Genomic DNA, 15,164 nt, shown 5'->3' with positions numbered 1-15,164 from the left:
GCATATTATGTTTCATCACAACATTTTTAAAACTTCCATATGTATAACTGGGTTTTAGAGGTGTTTGTTTTATGTTTTATCCTTGTGCCATGTATGGTTTCTGGATTAAGCATGTAATAGTGTGCTTTGGAACTATATGTTTATGAAATTGTTCTTTGTGTTTCATGAATGATAAAAATGCAGATAACACTTAAACTTGGCTACTTTCAGTCTCTGTTAGTGACTGTAAACTTAGAGTAATATCAAGAAAAAAGTTTAGGACACTTATTATTTTGGGGGGATCTTCCTTTCTGGCTGTACCTCTGCAGCATAATCATTAAGTTGCTAAGTTGCAGCCTCCCATTAGAGAGCAGCGAAAGATAGACTCCTAAGTTTTCTGTGAACGCTTACACAAGCCCTTTCTGTCATCTAGTTGACATTTGACTTTTGATGAGTCACTCCTCTCAAACTTAATGTTCAATCTGATCTAATATATTTTTTAAAACTCACATAGCCTAGTTTGTGATTATTTGGAGAAAAGGGAACTCAGATCTTGAAGATCCTTAGTGCCTTTTATATTTGAAATATTAGTATATTAATGCTACATGTAAAGGTTTGGGCAACTCATTCACACTATTAACTAATGTTTGTTTAAATATGCTTATAGGTCAAGATGTGGAAAAATAATGGAGATAATTCTCATGAGAGAAATACCAAGGATGAATGTTTAGTTCTAAACCAGTGAATGCAGTTAAAGCTTTTTGTACAGGGAAGTAAGCTTGTTTGGAAGCGGGATGTTTACAAATGGAACCACTTGTAACCTGAAGCTGTGGGGCTTCGTGGGCTTTTTTGATGATTAATTGGAGCCATCTGCAGGACATTAATAATATGAGCTGAAAAAATTGAAGATTTAGTGTCATCGTTCTGTGAGAGTCATAAAAATTGAGCCAGTAACAGACAGGAATGAAATAAACTTTCAGTAGTGTAAGATAGTTAGGAAATATGTGAGGAAAGCAAAAAAAAATAAATAAAAAAGCCCTTGATGGGTTTTAGCACTTCTAAAAGCTGACAGAACATGCCACCTAACTACAAAAGCAATGTTTTTCCAGGAAGGCTAATACAGAAGTAGACAGTTACCTGTTTTAGGCTTGTGGAGACAGAGAAGAAGAGGGTAGGTTAAAAGATTTGTTGACAGTGCTATACAGCCAGCCAAAAGCTGTTATTGGGAATTTTAAAATGACAAATTAACATAAAAGTTCCCAACACAATATTACCTCATTTTGGATCCCGTATCTGCCTGATTAACTGGACTGCTGTTCTCTGCTGTGACTTAAGTTACTTTCCAACTGCTTTCAGGTCGAATTGGTTTTGCTAATAGTATGTACACCACGTGCTTGGAAAAGGTACAGTTTTGCAAAGCTGAGTTCCCCAAAGTTGGCCTTAATAGATCTTCACCACTGAAGACAGTTTTGATTAAATCTCAGGATGGTAAATAAGGTTCCACGTTGGAAGAAAGTGAATGTCATTTTTCAAAATGGACAAGCTGAACGCTTGGAAGAACTGAGCACTAACAGCTGATCTTCCACACTCCTGTCCAAAAGAGTAATGAAAAAAGTCTGGTACAAGATACTCTAATAAGAAGTAAATCTCTTTCTTTAAACAATCAAAGTGGTTTTGTGCTACGTAGGTGTAGTAAAACATTTAAACAAAAGATTTAATTTAGGGAGGTGAGATATTTTTAAAAATAACTACACAGTTATCAATAAAGCAATTTGAAACAAATATCTGATTTACAGATTTCAAGTACAGATACAAATGAGGAATGAAAAAAAAAATCTGGGAAGGTTCTGTAAGGATTATTTATATTGAACATTTGTAAAAATGATCTGGGAACAATTAAAACTTGTAGTTGGCACATAGTAGTCAGGAAAAAAAAAAAGGTAGTACAAGCTATTTGATAAGCTGGATTCATTCACCCAAAATCCATCCTTGTACAGAGGAATGAATAGGAGCGCGAAGGGATACAAACCGTGTGGTGGTAGCATGGGGGCCCTGCTGAGCAGCCTCACCCCAACACCTCAGGACAAAACGGTCTGGCCCCTGCTGCTGCTAGGTGATGAGAAACAGCCAAGCCAACCCAGCTGATGGACTCTCAGAGTCAGTAGGAAAATAAATAAATTGCTATATGAGGTGATTATTTTCGTTTCTTGCAGGAGGCTATGCAGCGTTTATTTATTTATTTATTTATTTTCTCCTCTGTTAGAAATGAAAGCTACAGCATTATCCATGTCCATCGAGGTGCTGTGACAGAGTATCTCCTGAGGAGCGTTAGCTGCTCTTCAGGTTAGGATGCTCTCCGGTTATGTGCACTGCAAGGAAATTCAATCAAGCAAAGTGCAAATACAGCAAAGGGTAGTTGCAACCAAAAGGGCATCAATTCAGGGTAATCTGACTTAATTCTGCAACACGTCTCCAAGTGAAGGAGTCAGAACAACCTGTCTCCACAGGGCTCTTATATTCGTTAAAAATTTGATGCCTCAGCTTCCTCAGCAGTTACACCCATGCTCACTTGTACTGCCTTTAATTTCCACAAAACGTGTCATATCATCATTGTACTACTATTGTGCCGGAACCAATGATACAGACCGTCAAGCAGAGATCCAACATCGCTCTGCTCAGCCTTCTACCTCTGACTTTGCCTTAAAAAAGGGCAGCGCTGCCCCCACAACCGCGCGTCCCCGCCCCTCCCCGCCCCACCCCAGCCACCCCTGAGACGAGGCGCGGCGCTCGCGTTGCGCATGCGCCGGCCGCCCCCGCTCTCGGCCCTTTCCGCCCCGGGCAGGCCGGGGGCGGGGCGGGATCCGGGCCCGCTGCGCGCACCGCGAGGCTCCGCCCCCCGAGCTCCGGCCCCGCCCCTCCCTGGCGGCGCCGCAGCGAGGCGGCCATTTTGTGGCGCTGCGCGGTCGGTGGCGCTGGGCTCGGCGCGCAGCGGGGCCCGGGGGCGGTTTGGCTCCGCTCTCCGCCTTTGTCCCGTGCAGAGCCCTCGGTAAGAGCGCGGCGGCGCCCGGGCGGGCCGGGCCCGCGCCTCCCGCCCGCCCCGCGCTGCGCTGCGGGCCCGCGGCGTGGCGAGGCGAGGCGAGGCGAGGGGAGGGAGGCCGGGCGCGGCGCGGCTGGCACGCGGCCCCGCGCACAAAGGGCCGGGCCGGGCCGGGCCGGGGGCGCCGAGCGGGCGCCGCTGCCGCCTGGCCGGGGCCGGGGGGCCCGGGCCGCGCCCCCGCCGCCCCCGCCCCTGCCCCCGCTCCCTGTCCTCTCCTCTCCTCTCCCCTCGCCTCCGCCCGCGGCCCAGGTGAGTAGGAGCGCGCCGAGCGCCGGCGCCGCGGGGCCCGGCCGTTGGGGGCGGCCGAGTGACCTTGCGGCGGCGCCGGGGCCCGGGAGAGAGGCGCCGAACGGGCCCGGGGGAGCGGCGGGGCCGGGGCCCGGCGGGGGCTGCGGCGGGAGGTGCGCGGCCGGGGAGGGGCCGGCGGCGGAGCCCGGCCCCGGCGGCCTCAGGAAGCGGCGCGGGGCCGCTCCCGGCGGGGCTCTGCGGGGCGGGGGGCGGCCGCGGCGGCTCCGCGCCCGGCCCCGGGGACGAAGCGGGGCGAGCGCTCTGCGCGGTGCGGAGCAGGAGGTCCCCGGTGCCTGCGGCGCTGCCACCGCGCCTCGGGGTTACCTTGTGAGCGTTAGGGAGGCTGCCGCACAGTGCTTTCAGTCTGTTTTCCAAAAATGAAAATCAGCTCTGGGGGAAGAAAGGTGCTGGAGTGGGTCCCGCTGCCTAGTGTCTCTGAGCTGTCTTGAAAAGTCTCTCGGCTCTTGTTTTACCAGTCGTTTCTGGACTTATCCATTCTTCTTGGCGACTTTCTTATCCCCCTCGATGTGCGGGGTTTGTGCAGGAGTATCGGCAGGTTGTTCCCTCGGTGCACGCCTTTAAAGGTTCCTTCGCCAGGGGTTCTGTGTTCACTGGAGGGCGGATATCCATGCATAGCCGGTGACAGGGTGTTGTGGTGACCCTCTCCCATGAAGTCGCAGAGGTGTGGTGTTGAACCACCTGTGCTCTGGTCGATGTTTGCTTTGTTAACATGCTCTTATGTGTCAGGTTGACTGGAAGGGATGTCTTAATGAGAGCGATGGGTGTTCTTTGAGAGAATTCAGAGTTGTGAATGAAAACAGATGATGCTTGCTGGAAAGCTTAAATATACAGCAGAGCTTTACACCTTTTCTGAAGAAAACCAACTGCTTGGTTTGGTTTTTGTTGTGTTTCACGTTGTAGTGTGTTGTCTTAGTCCTCTACAAATCCTCAGCTTGTTGTCAAAAGGAACACTTGCAACGTTGTGGTTGCTTGACTGGAAGTGTCTCAAACGACTTTTTTATTTGGAAAGTTCCTTGTGCATGAAAGATTTATCTGCTTCTTGAAAAGCAGATATGCTTTTGCACAAAACTGTTTTTGAGGTTGTTACATTTTTTTGTTACCTGTGTTGTAAACTACTGTTTAAAACTGCTAGAAATGAAAGTATATAGTTGAATATATAGTTGAATCCTCTAATATGGGATTGCCTGCTTTTTGTAAAGGTATAATAAAAAGTCTTATTTTCATAAATGCATTAGCCATTTTAATATGAGTCGGGAGAGCATAGTTTTGTCGTCTCATTTGTGAGCCTGCTGTTAAATGTCCTTGAAGATCTGTGAATATCTGCGCTTGTTTTAATTCCCTCTGTTAAGGAGTTTGTGGATGGTTTAGTCGTAATTCTGTCTGTAACTTTACTCTGATAAGGATGCTTATAACTGAAAACTGATTGTTGGGGTTTTGTGAGGAGGAGGCAGTTAGTTTTTAGCATGGTTCTTTTCTGGGTAGTATTCCACAGAAGGAAAACTGCAGCATGAGGTAGTCTGCTAAGCAATGAAAGAGTAAGAGGTTTTCCGTTCCTTCTTTTAAATGCAAAATGTATATGTTGTTACTTAAACTGTTAAGCTTTTTTTTTTTTCTGTTTTGCGAGTTGTAATCCTAGGAGGACGCTTTGTACTTTCAAAGATGGAAAAAAAAATGTTCATTTCATCAGGGTTTGGATTATAAAGTGGCAGATTACAAAGCACGGTATCTCTCAGGGAGTTCTTATGGTGTGCTCTGTTGAGGTGACTTGCCTAGAGGTGTCTGTGAGATGTTGCTTATTTTCACCAGTTTGTGTGACTCTTGAAGAGTTCTTCACGTGCAGCTGTAGGGAGACTTTCTGAGTTACAGGTTTTCTTCCTTTTTTCAAGTTAGAAAATGCACCATTGGAGAAAGAAATATTGATGGAGCAACAGCATGTTAAAATTCAGAATTTAAGTCTTTGCTTCTTAACTTTTGCCTTTGAAAGAGTGACTTGTTCATCTGTTAGGAATGGGAAAATTTGAAAGATTCTTTGAATGTTTGCTGGTTCTTCCTATATTCTTTGAAGAAGGCATGTATTTGTGTCATGAACTATATAGCAACTGCAATGCAGTTATCAAAAAGTGATACAGGGATAAGGTATTAGAAAACGCACTCTTACTCTTGTGTCTGTTCTATGTCACAGTGCCTTGTGGTGGTCACAGGTTTGAACTTTCTGTATATACAGTTCTTTGTGGACTGTTACTGCTGTTGTGTTGCCTGCATTGATTTTTGCCTCCATTTATTCTTTATTGCAGTCTAAAAGTTGGTTTTAATTGGTTGCCCACAGGATTGGCTTGGCTTCTGCTACTTGTTAAGAAAAAAACATCTGTCTTTGCAGGTAAGAGACTTTGAATTGAAGACTTCTTTTTATGCTTATTGAGTATACCTTAAGAAATAATTGAAGCTTTTGGAATCTGTGAATCGGTATCAAAACATTTGGGTCAAATTATCTGTAGCTGGTCTTATTCCTTTGACTCCCACTGGTGATGGTTGTTCTGGCAGTGTCGTTCTTGTAAAATAGAATTTTCTGCCAAACTAATGTTTTGTTGTTTCATCAGCATGTGGTAGTCTGTAACATTCTCTCAAGTTATTCTGCACTGTTTGAAAATGTAGCTATTGGAGTGCAGAAGCTAATTCAGAAGGTTCTATTTTGCTTTTGCAGTATTTAAAGGGATCAGATAGTTACCTGTCAGCTAATTTGAATTATGCTAATCTAATGAGTTAATTTTAGCATTTAAAAAAAAAATAATATCTAAAAACCAAATAAAAGCTGTACTCTGCAGTCTCAGGTATTGCTACGTAGTCCCAGCCTGGGTATTTCAAATTCTTGTTACAGCAGTGATGTTATTCCAGTTCTTAGCCTTCATCCAGGAACTGCCAGGTACGCTGTGTATGTACTATGTAGGCATTGTACTTCACAGGGAATAAGTTGAATCTTTTTAGTCCTGAATTGAAAAAATACATGCATCAGCCTTTACATGCATAAAGGCTAGTCTGGTGGTGTTTTACCAACTGATGCATGTGACCCAACATTTCTGTTTGTTTTACTGACTAGTGCCTAGGGGGAAGAAACCATCTTGTATACACCCTTTCATAGTGTAACGTCGACATCTTAAAAGATGGTGCTGTTAAGATTGATCAGATGACTTGGATTAATTCTAGACAGCTCCTTACTTTTAATTTCTGACCTCAACTTGGTAATGGGGATGGCTCGTCCATAGTAGAACTTGAGGATCTAGTCTCCAAGATCTCAAGCATACAAAACAACAACAAAAAAGGCGTTTGCCTTAAAGCATCTGTTTATACAGGAGGAAAAGCAGGCAGCCTGAGAATTGCTCTTATAGCCCAACAAGCTGCCTTCAGTGCATACCTTAGAGGTGCTAACAGCCTGTTCTGTGCCTGGTGTTGCCTCTGCAGGTATATTTGTCTTTAACAAGTGACCAGTGAAATACTTGACAGGACTTTGCTTTTAGTGTTAGTTTGAAAATTAGAGCGAGTGACTTATTGTCTCCTAAGTGCATTTTGAAATAAATCTGACTTGTATGTAAAAATGTGAAATTTGGCCCTTTTGTTATTACTCTGATGTTTAGTATTTAAAGCACAGAAGCAAAACTATTGCTTTTTTAAAGCAGTGAAATCCTGATAACTCAAAACTTAAAGTATATATTTTTGACAAAAATATTTGTTACAACTTTTATGCCATGTCCCTGTTAGCTCTTGTTTAATATTGAGCACTTGTTTAATGTCATGCATGGCATTAGTTACTCAGAGGTCACTGCAGCTAGTTTTCCCAGTGACTGTATGCTTCTGTTGCTGTGTTCTCTTGTCAGTAGTGATTGAGTGGACCTAAATAGTATACTCAGTAATAATACTTTGATATTTCTTAGCATTTATAAGGAAGCTTTGAATTCAGTGCAAGACTGAGCTGCTAATATTATCCCAGCAGCTATGTTAATGTTTTCTGATGCTTGAACTCCTAAGAATTATTTTTGTAGCCTTATCTGTTAATTTGCTTTCTGGGTTAGGTTCACAGAATCTAGTAAAGTAGTAAATACAGTTACCTAACAGGCTGTTGATTCTGATGTATTCTACACCAGCGCATCTGAGGAGAAATTCCTTCCCAAGATGGCTTTGTTCAACTAATGGCCAGATCAGATTGTCATGCCTTTTGCATTAGTAAGGAAGTACCTATGAAAAAGTAATCTTCCATTTAATAGGAAAAAAAAAAAAAAAAAAAAAACACTTCAAATGCCTGCCTGCTGATGCATAAGAACTTCTGAAATTAATTTATTTGTATAATAGGTAATACAGAAAAATGTAAACCTCTTTGCAAGTTTTACTATTATTATGCTTTTTTTTTTTTAAGCATAAATGCAGAAACAGGGTTGCTTTTATAACCCTTGGTTGTCTCAGAGTCATCTAATTTGAAAGCAGTCCTGTTGTATAATCTGGTAAACTCTTATATTTTGCAGTTGCCTTTACTGTGGCTTAAAGAAAGAAGAATTTTAACTCCAATTTCAGAAGTTGCTGCTGACGCTAGGCAAATTTAAAATAAAGCTACAGAATCACTGAAAAATATTGTGGTTTTATAACAGTGCAGAAAGTCTCATGATTTATTAGATGTGTACTTATAGATAGTTCTTTGACCTGTTTATTTTTCATGTGGACTTTTTTTTCCTGTTGGAAAGTGATTGGGCAATGAACATTATTCTCTAGTTAAAAGTGTGACTAGAAGAGGTAAATGCCAAGTGTTGCTTTATTATGTTGCCGTGAGTAGGGAAAGTTGCTTTTTAAAAAATAATCCTTGAGGGTTAGCATATATTTTACTTTCTGTTGCTGTTGTTCCTTGGTGAAGTAGGGGGGTTTTCTAGTGGTATGTAGAAGTAGATTTTTGAGATGCTTTCATGTTCATCTTGGAAGTTCCAGTGTATTGTTCAAGATGGTCTAGCAAGGAATCAGATGTTCACGTACGCTGAGCAGAGCAGCAGAGCTGACGCTGTGCCAAGGAGCTTCTCTGCTATTGGCAAGGGTCTCCCCATGCTTGGCTCCTGTCAGCTGGATGTGGGCCAGTGCCCTCCAACAGCGGTGTGTTGCTTGAGGTCATTACTGCACAGAAGGGGTTAACTCTGGTTTATGGGCAACAGAACAAAATACTTCAGTACTCATTTGAGTAACCAGTGTGCAAGCAGAATTTATTCAGTTCTTCCCTGTGGAAGAATTATTACTCTTGTTTTTATTACATACTGAGTTCAGCCTTATGCCACATAGTTAAATTGTTGGATAGTGACTTTACCTAGTAGTTTAGGATGTAATCAAGGTGTTTCTACTCTAAACTGTTTGGAATACCTGGGCAGGCAAATGTAGCTGACTTCAAAATTGGATACAGTACTCAACTGAATGCGAATGTTATGAGATAACTGTCAGTTGGTCATATCTTTGGTGTATAGCCTAAAAGATGGTCTTTCTGGTGGTGCTTTGCCTCTTGGTGTTGCATTGTATCATCTGGTTCATCCTCAATTTCAAATGTCCACTGAATATTTTAATGCCGCTTACATGTGACCTTAGAGGTCTTTCATGTAGTTACTGAACTGGTTTGTACTCTAGGAAGTCAAGAAGCTTCAGAGGTAAGGTGGTTCAGATGAAACAAGGCGCTACTGCTGAGCATTTAGGATAAGAGTCTGGCTTCGGAACTGGTGAATCGTGCTAGTATTATTATGCTGCTTTCAGACTTCAGTGAAGCTTTGTCAAGAATAAGTGAGAATTACCTAGTTTTCTGTTTATCTTGTACTTCTGATGTGACCGCAGGTTGTTCTTTAGAATGTATGCAAGGTAACTCAAAATCTAGATGTTCAAAATCAATCTTAAGTGTCCACTAGCCTCAGCTGCAGAGGTAGAAGTCATTTACTCATGCCAGAGATTGAAAATGCAATATTATACTGAATATCTACAGCTATTACAGTTATGGCTCGATTTTTTTTTTTTTTTTTTTTAAATCTTCAAGGCCCTATATCCAGCTAGGATATGCACGTGTGTTGTTCTAGTTCAGGTGGGGTCTGTATAGTCACAAAATGTCTGGGGCTATTTTACAGCTGTTAGCTTCACTCTTGCCTTGACCCCTTGCTTCTGCTAGGAGTAAAATCTAACGTTGCTATAATGTAGATGGCCTCTGTCAGGATGGGTAGTGATTTATGCTGTTGTCCATAATGGGTTTTTGTTCATAACTCCCTGTATGTTCTCAGTCCTCTTCACCTGCCTGGAGATAAAATCTGTCACCAACTGAAAAAAAGAACTTTTTATTGCTCATAGGTGTACAGAATTCTTGGCAGTCACTTTGCCAGGTACAGTGGATACCATATCAGTGTATGGTAACTTAATTTTGTTTGCTTGGCTAAAATGCATTTAGCTTATGTTCCATTAAATACTCAACTATTGATGTGATAGTTCTAATTTATGCTGTTCCCTAGTTCTCTTTCCACTGACACTTACGGGTCTCGGTTTAACAGTTGCTTTGGAATTTCTAGTGCAAAATGTATAGTAATTGTTTTGGTAAATGTTTAATACTTCAGTCTGCGTGAAGTAAACAAACACGAATAAGGAACTTGGAATATAAACATGCTTAATCTTTGCAAGATGTTAGGAGTATGTAAACAAATGTAGTAGATGGTGTCTGTAGGTAATTGCATGGTGTCATAAACAGTAGTCTGACATAGCCGTTGCCTTTTCTCATCTGCAGGTGTGTGTTGTTTCAGCGCAGCATGGCTGTGGTCATCCGCTTGCAAGGTCTCCCGATTGTGGCGGGGACCATGGACATTCGCCACTTCTTCTCTGGATTGACCATTCCTGATGGGGGCGTGCATATTGTAGGGGGTGAACTGGGTGAGGCTTTCATCGTTTTTGCCACTGATGAAGATGCAAGGCTTGGTATGATGCGCACAGGTGGTACAATTAAAGGGTCTAAAGTAACACTATTACTAAGCAGTAAAACCGAAATGCAAAACATGATAGAACTCAGTCGTAGGCGTTTCGAAACTGCCAATCTAGATATGCCACCAGCAAATGCTAGCAGGTCAGGACCACCACCTAGTTCTGGAATGAGTGGAAGGGTTAACTTGCCCACTACTGTACCTAACTTTAATAACCCTTCTCCTAGTGTAGTAACAGCTTCAACTACTGTGCATGAGAGCAATAAAAACATATCCACATTTTCTACTGCCAGTATGGGGACTGCACCTCCAAATCTTGGGAGTACCTTTGGTAGCCCAACGTTTAGCTCGACTATACCTAGTACAGCATCCCCAATGAATACAGTACCTCCTCCACCAATCCCTCCTATTCCAGCTATGCCATCTTTGCCACCAATGCCTTCTATTCCCCCAATCCCTGTTCCTCCTCCTGTGCCCACACTGCCTCCTGTTCCTCCGGTTCCCCCAATACCCCCTGTGCCCCCTGTACCCCCGATGACGCCTATGCCTCCCATATCGGGAATGCCTCCTATGAATCCTCCACCCGTAGCACCTTTACCCACTGGAATGAATGGGTCTGGAGCAGCAGTGAATATGAACAGCGGCTTGAATCCATTGTTTATTGGTCCCATGAATCCTGTAAATCCTATCCAGATGAATTCTCAAAATAGTGTCAAACCAATTCCAATCAATCCAGACGATTTGTATGTCAGCGTTCATGGAATGCCCTTTTCTGCAACAGAATCTGATGTGAAAGACTTTTTCCTTGGGCTCCGTGTGGATGCAGTCCATATGCTGAAGGATCATGTAGGTCGAAATAATGGAAACGGACTAGTTAAGTTCTTTTCTCCTCAAGATACGTTTGAAGCACTGAAGCGAAACAGAATGCTGATGATTCAGCGCTATGTTGAAGTTAGTCCTGCAACAGAGAGACAGTGGGTGGCTGCTGGAGGCCACATAACTTTCAAGCAAACCATGGGTCCCTCTGGGCAACCGCACCCTCCTCCTCCACAGGCTCATTCTAGGTCCAAATCTCCTAGCGGACAGAAAAGGTCACGATCTAGATCTCCCCATGAACAGGGTTTCTGTGTTTATTTGAAAGGTCTTCCATTTGAATCGGAGAACAAACATGTAATAGATTTTTTTAAAAAGCTGGATATAGTTGAAGACAGCATCTATATAGCTTATGGACCTAATGGGAAGGCAATTGGAGAGGGTTTTGTTGAGTTCAGAAATGAAGCTGATTACAAAGCAGCTTTGTGTCATCATAAGCAGTACATAGGGAATCGCTTCATTCAAGTTCATCCAATTACTAAAAAGGCAATGTTAGAAAAGATAGAGCTGATTCGTAAAAGATTGCAGAACTTTAACTATGACCAGAGAGAAATCATCATGAATGCTGAGGCAGAGTCAGGTTTGCCAAAATTGTGTGCACATATATCTAATATTCCGTACAATATAACAAAAATGGAAATCCTTCAGTTTCTAGAGGGACTGGCAGTAGAAGAAAATTCTGTACAAATTCTTGTTGATAATAATGGGCAAGGCTTAGGACAAGCACTGGTTCAGTTTAAAGCTGAAGATGATGCTCGTAAGGCAGAGCGTTTGCACCGTAAAAAGCTGAATGGAAGAGATGTTGTGTTACGTTTGATTACTGTAGAAGAAATGAGAGATATCGAGAGAAACCCACAGTCTCAAGGGAAAAAGATACTGAAAATACCAATACAAGGAAATGCACCTGTGCCTGGAGCACAGGCCCCTGCTGCGGAGGAGCATGCCTTCTTGGGGGGAAATCCTAAAGAAGCGAACAATGGCCCTCCATTTAATTTCCCTGGTAACTTTAGTGGGTCTGGCGCATTTGGTCCGCCTCTGCCGCCACCTGGATTAGGTGGCTTTCCTGATGCTAGACCAGGAATACCTGCAGTTGCAAGTAGTGGTTTGCCTGGTGCAGGTATTGAGGTCCCAGGTTTTGCAGGTGGTCCTGGTAATTTGAGTGGACCGTCAGGTTTCGGAGGGGGCCCTCAGGGTTTTGGTAACGGTCCTGGCAATTTAAGTGGACCCCCCAATTTTGGTGGTGGCCCTCCAGGAATTGCTGGTGGTCTTGGGCATTTAAGTGGACCTCCGGGGTTTGGACCTGGACCGGGAAACATACATATTAGTGGACCCCCAGGTTTTGGAACAGGGTCTGGGAAGCCAGGACCAACTGTCATAAAAGTGCAAAATATGCCCTTTACTGTTTCGGTGGATGAAATTCTGGATTTCTTTTATGGTTACCAAGTGATCCCTAGTTCAGTGTGCTTAAAATACAACGAGAAAGGCATGCCCACAGGAGAAGCAATGGTTGCATTTGAGTCTCGTGATGAAGCAATGGCAGCTGTTGTTGATTTAAATGACAGGCCTATAGGCTCAAGAAAAGTAAAACTTGTTTTAGGGTAGCTGTTAATATGAAGTAGTTGTAGAATAGATATTCATAGTGCTGTGATAAATGCATCCGGATTGGTTTTTATAGTATTTCCAGGATAGAACCTGTGGATTGTTTAAACTGTAAACCAGACTTGTTTTGATAAGACAGAGCACTGGGTTAGCCATTACAGAAGAAACACTGCAAGGATACGCGCGCAGTGGATTTTCCCGTACAAATGTGTGGAGAAGGTAGGCAGATTGCTTTTCATCACAGAGGTTTGGTGAACTATACTGGACACAGTGCTTATCAAGGAATCTAGATTGGTTTTATGTAGTTTCGGATAAGGGAAATAGATGAAGTCAGTGAAGCTCTTCAGTGGGTGCTCTTGCAAGCCATTGTAAAATAGATAGCTATTTCTAGATTTGGTTAAAAGCTGGCTGAATTTGCTTTGTTTACAGGTCAAAGCTTTGTTTCAAGTCCTGATTTTACCCTTCCAATTGAATGAATTCTCAGTGTACACAGATTCATTGTTTTGTGTATGTATCTTTATTTTTTTCCAAGATTCTCGCTGTACGAACAGTTGAATTATGCCCATTGCTGATATGTCTACCGAACTAATTCCTTTAAGTATGAGCAGAATCGTTCTGTAAAATTCAAGCTGTTCTTTGTGGAATAACCTTTAGTTATTTATATATTGCAATTATAACTGTGCAGAATAAGACTTTTGCCACAAGTATAGCTAACCTCAAACATCATATGAGTTTTATAGTACACTTAAAACGTTTTCAGTAGAAGTAACAACTTGAAAATACTCATTATTGTTTAAGTAGCTTGATTTGTTAGGATTACATGAACCAGTTGGGATGGGATCTTTGACACTAGTTGGATATTGATGTTGTATTTCTCATGTGTCTTTTGAACTACTTACATAGAGTCTCTGCTAAGAGAACCAAAGTGGTGATTATTAGTAGAAGATTGGAGTCCAGCTAAAGTTTTAAATTAGTTTATATATGAAAGAAGCTTTTATCTTCAGCAACTCTGTCGTGAATTATTGCTATGGGTGAATTCAGAGATAAAATTTATTTTTTTCCAAAACTTGAAAATACTGAGTTTACTATATATTTTTGCAATAAACTTGTGCTGTTGTATTTAAGTCTGTAAAGAGTTGCCATTTTCTTTGCTGTGCAGTAAAACCTTTCATGGAAAAATGGAGAATTGGAAAGGAAGTAATTCACAAGTTGGAAAGTAGAAACTTTTGGTTCATCCTTGCTTGGCTTATGATAAATTTTAAGACTTGGGCATTGCCTGAAAAATCCTGCTATTCCCTGCAAATCATTGTACTTAAACATGGTAATCTTTAAACTGTTTTGTTTTTTGGACAAGAAAAACAGTGCCTTTTGGTGTTGCATATCATGGAACACTGAAGTGTGTTGTCAGGCAAAATTGAGAGGTGCAAGTGGCAACAGTTTTATTCATGTGGTATGTAGGAGAGATTTGGAAACCTGTGCGGCGCTGCATCCTGAGAGGATTTCACAGTACAGGAATATGTGGAAGGATTGTATAAAGGTGTACTTCAATAAAGAGGCGGTCACATTACACAGATGCTTCTGTAATTCATTAGCATAATTTTGTTTTTTGACAGATTATTAGGTGGTCCCAACTTTGGAAAAGTCATGTGATTTGTATATACTGTTTAAAATTAAGCCTCCTGTTAATAAAACTGTCTGTCTCTGAAGCTTCATGTTATGCGTTTCAACAGTCTTTGGGAGTAATGTTTCAACAGCAGATCTGTTTTTCTTTGAAAGTCTGAAAGTACTCTTGCTGATGTCAGAAAGATGTGTGATTAGGAGTCAAGCCTTTCAGTTTATTTTTAAAATTTTGCTCTTTGTTTTTTAAACAACTTTTATTAAAGTTTCATACTATATTGGAGTTACTTGGGTGCTTGTTTCTTCATGTTTCACATTAGAATAAAATTACTGAAAAGGAAAACTTGGCTTCATTGTTCACAGAATTGATTTAAGATATTAGCGTGTGTTGACTTGCAGAAACTGGTGATAACTTTTTCAAGTTCAAATGAATCACAGCAATGCTTGCCTTGTTGTGAAATGTAATTAAACTACAGGTGTCTGGAATTAGATACACAGATTTTTTTTGTTACTTTTGATATCATTTCTCTTGATTCTCTTGGTAATGGCTACAGGGTTACTGGTGTTTGCGTTAGACACAGCATATTCTGTGAAACATGCTTGTGTGTGTGTTCCGTTGAACTTTCTAAAAGTGCAGGTTTGTTTTGGAAATCACTTTCTGATTCTTGATTTTCTGTATGGATAAGGATATTTAAATGCTTATTTTAAAAATGTGTAAATGAATATAA

At 41.8% G+C, this 15,164-nt stretch overlaps 2 protein-coding genes across 3 annotated transcripts in view; both read left to right on the top strand.

Annotated features, from left to right (window-relative positions):
- The first annotated feature begins 2,978 nt into the window (after positions 1–2,978).
- CPNE1 (copine 1) overlaps positions 2,979–15,164 on the top strand; it is a 41,500-nt gene continuing 29,314 nt past the window's right edge. Inside the window, exon 1 of one of the 2 annotated variants that reach the window (XM_032198673.1) lies at positions 2,979–3,025. The gene's annotated coding sequence lies outside the window, so the exon portion shown is untranslated. Of the gene's footprint in view, positions 3,026–5,713; positions 5,763–15,164 lie in introns of those variants that run through there. The other variant, XM_032198672.1, reaches the window with a different exon arrangement.
- On the top strand, positions 5,699–14,779 carry RBM12 (RNA binding motif protein 12). Its single transcript, XM_032198671.1, has 2 exons — positions 5,699–5,762; positions 10,158–14,779. The coding sequence occupies exon 2, from the start codon at positions 10,180–10,182 to the stop codon at positions 12,820–12,822; it is 2,643 nt and encodes an 880-aa protein (XP_032054562.1). The 5' UTR covers positions 5,699–5,762; positions 10,158–10,179; the 3' UTR covers positions 12,823–14,779.

The sequence above is a fragment of the Aythya fuligula genome, chromosome 16 (assembly GCF_009819795.1).
Source record: "Aythya fuligula isolate bAytFul2 chromosome 16, bAytFul2.pri, whole genome shotgun sequence".
NCBI lineage: Eukaryota > Metazoa > Chordata > Aves > Anseriformes > Anatidae > Aythya > Aythya fuligula.
Note: the sequence above shows the minus strand (reverse complement) of the source record. Positions and strands in the feature narration are given on the sequence as shown.

What these genes read in the sequence shown, in the direction of transcription:
- RBM12 (XM_032198671.1), top strand. Translation starts at nt 10,180, where the DNA reads ATGGCTGTGGTCATCCGCTTGCAAGGTCTCCCGATTGTGGCGGGGACC.